Source organism: Austrofundulus limnaeus, unplaced genomic scaffold (assembly GCF_001266775.1).
Source record: "Austrofundulus limnaeus strain Quisiro unplaced genomic scaffold, Austrofundulus_limnaeus-1.0 Scaffold12, whole genome shotgun sequence".
Classification (NCBI taxonomy): domain Eukaryota; kingdom Metazoa; phylum Chordata; class Actinopteri; order Cyprinodontiformes; family Rivulidae; genus Austrofundulus; species Austrofundulus limnaeus.
Window position 1 is genome coordinate 1,978,565 of NW_013952414.1, and position 6,931 is coordinate 1,985,495.

At 37.4% G+C, this 6,931-nt stretch overlaps 2 protein-coding genes across 2 annotated transcripts in view; both read left to right on the forward strand.

Moving 5' to 3' along the window:
* Positions 1 to 331: 331 nt before the first annotated feature.
* Positions 332 to 5,349, forward strand: naa50 (N-alpha-acetyltransferase 50, NatE catalytic subunit; the record flags this gene model as incomplete). The annotated part of the gene is given in 5 exon segments (XM_014002230.1): positions 332 to 487; positions 2,001 to 2,137; positions 2,495 to 2,614; positions 2,831 to 2,897; positions 4,028 to 5,349. Coding segments are annotated over 5 exon segments (510 nt in total). The 3' UTR covers positions 4,206 to 5,349.
* Positions 5,350 to 5,542: 193 nt separating this feature from the next.
* Positions 5,543 to 6,931, forward strand: part of usf3 (upstream transcription factor family member 3) — a 12,083-nt gene continuing 10,694 nt past the window's right edge. The window contains exons 1-4 of the mRNA XM_014002231.1: positions 5,543 to 5,650; positions 6,049 to 6,178; positions 6,260 to 6,291; positions 6,842 to 6,924. Of these exons, the coding sequence (XP_013857685.1) occupies positions 6,135 to 6,178; positions 6,260 to 6,291; positions 6,842 to 6,924 (159 nt within the window). The 5' untranslated portion in view covers positions 5,543 to 5,650; positions 6,049 to 6,134. The remainder of the gene's footprint in view (positions 5,651 to 6,048; positions 6,179 to 6,259; positions 6,292 to 6,841; positions 6,925 to 6,931) is intronic.

Sequence of the window (6,931 nt, forward strand, 5' to 3'; positions counted from 1 at the left end):
GTGTGTGTGTGTGTGTGTGTGTGTGTGTGTGTGTGTGTGTGTGTGGGTAGCCATTAAATATAAGACTAAAAGAATCACTAAAACTAAAGATATTTACATGATGTCTCTAACATGTTATATTTTCAGTTGTAGAAACCTATCTTTACTTTTAAAATTGTTCTTTAAATATTGCAATTTATTTCTGAATAGTCCATAGTGCTTTTTTTTTTTTTTTTTTTGTTTTTTTAGAAAGAACTCAAGAGTTTAGAAAGGTGTGGTTTGAATACATACTACAACGGCCTGCCAAACACCTACAGCGTTTGCGCGCGCATGCGCCGATCAGGGTTGACAGTCGTGGTATAAGTGTGGAGGCTAAGCTACATGTGGAGGGTGAAACGGGAGGCATCCCCGACCCTAACTTTGTAAAACAAATATCACCTTTTACTCGAAACAACGCTAAATTAAGTCTAATTGTAAATAAGGATAATATCTTTTTTAAAATGAAAGGGTGAGTATGAGCTTTCTGAGTGACGGACGTGTAGCTTAGCATGAGTAAAGTTTTTCAGGTCAAGGGAGGCGGGCAGGAGACGACGAGGTTAGCTAGCGCGGTAAGCTGATTTTACTTAGATTTAAGGCAAACATGTAAACGACAGCACAGACACTGGAACCGCTTCGTGAGGTAGTTCTTACCCTAAGCTGCTTTTCGTTTCGTTTACCTCGCGAACAAGGTAAGCTAACCAGTTAGGCGCTAGTGGAGAGAGTGCTGACTGAGTAAAGCACAGAAGCTAAGCTAAAGGCAGATAAAAAAACACGACTCTGATTATTTCTGCTTTTGTTGTGGACTTCAGCTGCACAAAGTGGGTGAGCTAAATAACGGGACAAGGTGTTCAGTCAACGCGTGTCACGTTAAGTTGCCAGCGCGATATTCAAACTTGAGAGGTTGTGCCAGCTTCGTGTAACTCGATCTGTCAGAGGAACAAGCAGGCTTCAGGTTTTGACAGATACTTTGAGCTTTAATATGTGTGTTCAGATGACAAGAGGGTGATTAAAGCCGGGGTTTATTATATTACGTAGATTGGATTTCTCAGACTTTACTGTACAATCCTGTAAATAACAGGTGACTCGTTTCAGCTGTTTTAGTTTGTGCAGTCCTATAAATACTACAGTGACTGAACTCCTTAAGGAGACAAAGGAGAGGGATGTGTTGGCTTCAGTTTCTTATAAAACACGTTTGTGTAGTCATACTGATGTTTTTGAAATCTGTGCCATTCCTTTATGTTCTTCAGTCATGTCTTGTTTATTCAAGTAAATCAGAAAAGTCAATACCAAACAAACACAAAAGAACWATTCAAATATTTTTAATATATTCAATTTTAAGAATCTGTAGGATTTCTGCTGCTTTCATCCAGCTCTCTGCAAAGTTGTGAAGCGTTTTCAAAGCTAACAAGTTAGATTTTTTTCTCCTGCTTTTTTATATTTAAAGTTAGTACAAATAGTAAGCAAATTTGTATTTGTTGTAACAATTCTTCTTGGCATTAAATATTGTGATTGGCAGCACAGTGAGTACSAAAAGCTTAAAACGAGAATCAAAAACAGCAGCAAAATAAACTGTTTGGCAGAGACGATTTGGCAAACTTTTCATGTGCGCAGCCCACATACTCAGCTTCTCTGCTCATCGTGCAAATGCATGTTCCTTACAAATGTGACACCATGTAAAAARGTAATTAACAGGCTTTCCAAYGGTATAAGATTTATTGCCAAGAAGCAGTTGCATCAAAGAAATAATMTGCCAAACACAAATGTCCTTACTTTTTGTTTAGATATATATTTTAAGATGTTATGTGTTTACATCTGGTTTTATATTTCTAGTGTTTCAGCTGTTTCGAATATATAAATACTTAAAAGCACCACATTATCCTGTCCTAATTATGAGTTTATTATGAAAGMAATGCAAGTCGGTCGGTCTTGACTTTGTCGGCACACCTGTTGTCAGCCATTTGACCGTTTTGCTCTTGTTCCAGTAGCCGGATCGAGCTGGGGGACGTTACGCCTCACAACATTAAGCAGCTTAAACGCCTGAACCAAGTCATCTTCCCTGTCAGCTACAACGACAAATTTTACAAAGATGTACTGGAAGTGGGGGAGCTTGCGAAGCTAGGTGAGCAATAAACCGTGTAACGTCCATTCAGAACACCTACTTGACAAATTGCTTTAAAAACACCACAAATTCATTTTTTTAACTTAATTATTGTAAGGCTAAAACATTAGAAAATTTAATCTAATCACTGGATTCTGTATTTGGTGAAGAATGTAGCACTTAATAAACTATAKGTGGGAAAAGTCCTGTATATTTATTTGTTTACTTGGTTGTAAAAGGTTTTTATGAACACTAATGAATGTATAACTTGATTTAGACACTTCCTTTCCTCAGAGTGGATTTTATTGCTCGGTTGTCTGWGGGATCATATTTCTGATGTCACGCTCATTTCGACAGAAGTTTAATTTTGTCTTGCAGCGTACTTTAATGACATTGCAGTGGGAGCTGTGTGCTGCAGAGTAGATCACTCTCAGAACCAGAAGAGGCTGTACATCATGACTCTTGGTTGTCTAGCGCCCTATCGTAGACTTGGAATCGGTAAGATGTTCTTTTAAACCATCTTGTGATTTTTTTTTTCCCCCTTACAAGCTGAATTAAAGGCAGCTGGACTTCCTGTTTGATTCTGGGAGACGTTTCTCCAAAATAAGAAGTCCAGTTGCCTTTGTCTCAACTTGGTAGGACTGCCCTGGATGACTGAGAAGCTACACTTGGTGACTTTTGTTAGATTTTTTCTAACTTCACACATTTCTTTAGGCACAAAGATGCTTAATCATGTCCTGAACATCTGTGAGAAGGACGGGACTTTTGACAACATTTACCTGTAAGTGTTGTCGAGCAGAACACAATGTTTTTAACATGATTCGTATTTGATTGTTATGATTGTTAGTTTGATTGACATTGAGGTCACGSATAGCTGAAACACTCCGTGTCAAAACACATGAAGAATTGTAAAGATTGTCCAGAAATACATATTTATTATTATTATTTATTTAGCTGAAGAAGCAGATGCGGCAGGACAGTGACTGCAAAGTAAAAAAAAGTCCTCTGAATATGCTAACCTTTCATAATGTAACCTCTCAACAACTAAACAGACCATGCTGTATCTAAAAACTTTATTTGTCTTTAATTTATTAGTTATGAGATGCTCTAAATTTGACAAATACGTTATAAAAATGCATATAATCCTGTAAAGTATGCAGTTAATTACAGTTTATTCCTTAAAGACTTATGTTTGAGTTGAGCTGCCTGTCTGATGTTAATACAACATAACATAATTAAACGATTATAGTTTTTATTGCTTTGCTGCCAAAACATTTATTGTGTTTTTACTCGTGTGTTTGTGTGTCTGTTACCACAATATCTCACGAGTCTCTGAATTAATTTTAATGAAACTTGAAGAAAGTAATCATCCACATTTAATTAACTTTTGCAGTCAACTCAAATCAAGATGGCTGCCATAACTGACCTTAAAACACACAAAAATAGCTATTTAAATTCATTTTACAAATATTGACCTACTTTCTTTTAGATAGCTGTCTCTGATCCCCAACTCATATTATGAATCCTGACAAACTGAACACGGTTTTTGTTKTGGACTTTGCTAATAGATATTTGCGGCTATTTTAGTGAAATATATCATAAATCACTGTATGGACTTTAATGAAACTTTCAGGAAGTAATCAGTAGATGTACAACTGATTAAACTTTGGAGTTAAAATAACTCACAACTAGCAAATATTTAATTAATTGCACTAAAATTTGGTGTAGTTTAAAATAATGCTTTAGTCTAAAAGATAGTTTTCTGTTCTTTGAGGAACGGTAGGCCTTTATTTATTTTATTTTTAATGGAAGGCTTTTATCTATTTAGGATTTAATAAATGTCTCTTTTCTTTACCTTTCGTCCAGATATATACTCACCAATAACTTACCTTCTCCTTTACTTTTCTGCAGTCATGTGCAGATCAGCAACGAGTCAGCCATCGACTTTTACCAGAAGTTTGGCTTCGAGATCATCGAGACAAAAAAGAATTACTACAAGAGGATAGAGCCTGCAGACGCCCACGTGCTGCAGAAGAGCCTGCGCAGTCCGTGCGCACCGTCCAGCGGRGAGCTTCGGAAGGCCGAATAGGGGCACAGCGTTGGGGGGATTGAAGCACTTAATGTGCCCGCCAACACAGAAACAGAACTGTGCAAATGCCCCGGGGTCAACAGGTTCAACAGTTTCTTCGGAGGACGCTAGACAGAAAACAAGTTTCACATATAAAAATTGCTGCAGTTGTTTTGCAAACGTGATTTTTTTTTTCTTATTTTATTGTTCCCTTAGTTTCAAAAATTGGTTCTAATGACAAAAATATGCCAACTTATGAGAGTTTCAGACGTAGTGAGAGGTGGGGATGTTGCTTGAGAATCRTACTGTTTGTGTTTTGAAGTGTTTTTATGCGGTTATGATACCCAGCAGGGACATATCGATATTTTTTGAGCAAAAGGCAAGCGTTTGAAAGATCATCACTGACTGGCCGGTGTGGAGTTGTCTCTTGGAACAAATGCAACGCTTGTTCTCGCACTACCTGAACCCTGTGATTCACGGGAAGTGGGTGAAACCAGATGGGAAGAGCAGAAATGTTTTTTCTTCTAATGACACAAGGAAGGCTGAACGGTTTGGAGGTGGTGGGGAAGTATGGTCGCTACTTTCACTTTTTAGAGGACTTTGTTTCCTGGCCTTTTAATTTAAGTCCTATCAATTGTTGCTTTTTTAATTTTTTACACTGAGGTGGCAAAAGGTTCAGAGGTTCCCCTGGGTTTACTTCTAAAAGCAGAAAATGATCAGATGTGAGAGCAAGTCAATACTAAAATGTTTCTAGGGCAGATTGTTTGCATGGGTTTGATTTGGCCATTTAGTTTCAAGTAGTGTACTGAGGGTGTGTGAGCATGCTTGTCTCTAAACACAAAGTTTTGAGATAAAGTGACTTCAACACCTTTGGCACTTTATGTAGCCATCTTTCAGAAATGGTCTCAAACTTCCAGCACCAGCTACTTGTTAATTCCCCCATTCAACTGTTTTTTTTAAGTTAAAACAGATTTTTTTTTGTTTTTTAATAGGCTCATGTTAAAACCCAGAAGAAGCTCTGATACCTCTGCATGCAGGGAGAGTGTTTTTTCTCCACTGTAGTATAAGCATGACATTTTTTTCTTTGAAGAATTTTATCTTTTCTGGAGCTCTATATTGTAAGACTTTTTAACGTCAAAATAAAGGAATTACTATTTGCAGTAAACCTTTTTCTGTGCTGCCTCATTCATTATCATCTACCGTGTAAATTATTTGCTCAGAAATGTGTTGAAAGCTTATTTAGATTAATTTGTTGCAGATATAAATAAGGGGATCAAGCTCTGTGTTGCGATTGGCTGATACACTCTAAATTCGGCATCCTATTGGCTGCCGCGAGCTTCAGAACCCGCCCATTTCTGCACGGATTTAGGTGTATCTAGATTGTTTTGAGATTGCTTGCTAGTACTTAGCCTCAAATGGCTAAGTTCTTGCTGGAACATACAGCCTTAAAAATGCCGAGGTTACAGGTTAGTGGACATTTATCTTTAGCAGCGTTTAAAGTGATAAGACGCGATTTATTTTGCCTTTAATTTGCTTAGTAATTATGTAGTTAACGGTAAGCCTTGATAGCTGCTAGCTAACTGGCTAACAGAAAGCTAATTGGCCAGGTTGCTACTTTCTAGCACGTTTAAGTAACGAAATATATGGACATCGACTGCTGTCGTCGTGGTAAGGTTGAAGTAAAACCAACAACTGCGCAGGTGGTCAAACAGACTGTAATTTGCTGTAATGGAAAGAGTTTAAGTCTGCACACTAGCATGTTAGCATCTTGATCTTCCTGTAGTTGTCAGAGCTCAGTCAGTGCAGCAGCAATTATTAAATGACCTTATTAACGACGATTTACGGCTTCATGTTTTGTTTGCAGGACGGGCACAGAGGAGATTTAAGCTCCAGCTGTTGAATGCATCGTTTGCTGGTGTCTTTTATGATACAGGCAACTTTTAAAACAGGATGCCAGAGATGACTGAAACTCAAACACCTGGTCGTAAACCCAAGTAAGGATCATATAATCCCCATAATATAACCAAATTATGAGAATGTTTGTAACAAAACTACTTTTTTTTCCTATTTTGTAGAAAGAAGAAAAACAAAGAATCTCATAATGCAGGTAAATTAATATCACTGTGCTCTTGTTGAAAGTGCTGGTTAATGAAGGTTGTGTGAAAACCTCCTGTAATGTCTTTAAACAAGTGGAAGACAACCACTAACAGACAGTCAACAACAGAAGAATAGTTTCTGAATGTCGTGTCTTTAAAAAAACAGGGGGGAAACAGCAAATAATTAGACACAGGACATTAAATAAGTACCATTCATCCTTCAGCTGATCAGCTAATGTTTGTCAAGTTTTATCTAAAGAGCTCTTTTAGAAACAGCGGCTGCTAACATACTATATTTTATGACTAATTGTGTTATCTTCATTACTTTTAATCCATTTAACTAAAAACACTGGAACAAAGTGTCTTTGTGACAGGCTGCTGGTAGCAATGTGCCCAAAGAGTTGGTTTAAAATGGTTGGTTTGTTTTCTCTCAACTAAACACTGCAGCATCTCTTGAGTTTAGGAGCCTTTTATACCCGACTGAAAACATACATTTTGTTGTAGATTATTTTTCTTCAGACCCCATCTGTATTTTAAAAGGTGTGTGTTTTTATTGTGCAGTTGAGAGACACAGAAAAGAGAAAATCAATGCAGGGATTAACCGTATCGGCAGTCTACTGCCATGTTCCCAGGCACTTAAACAGGTAAGAT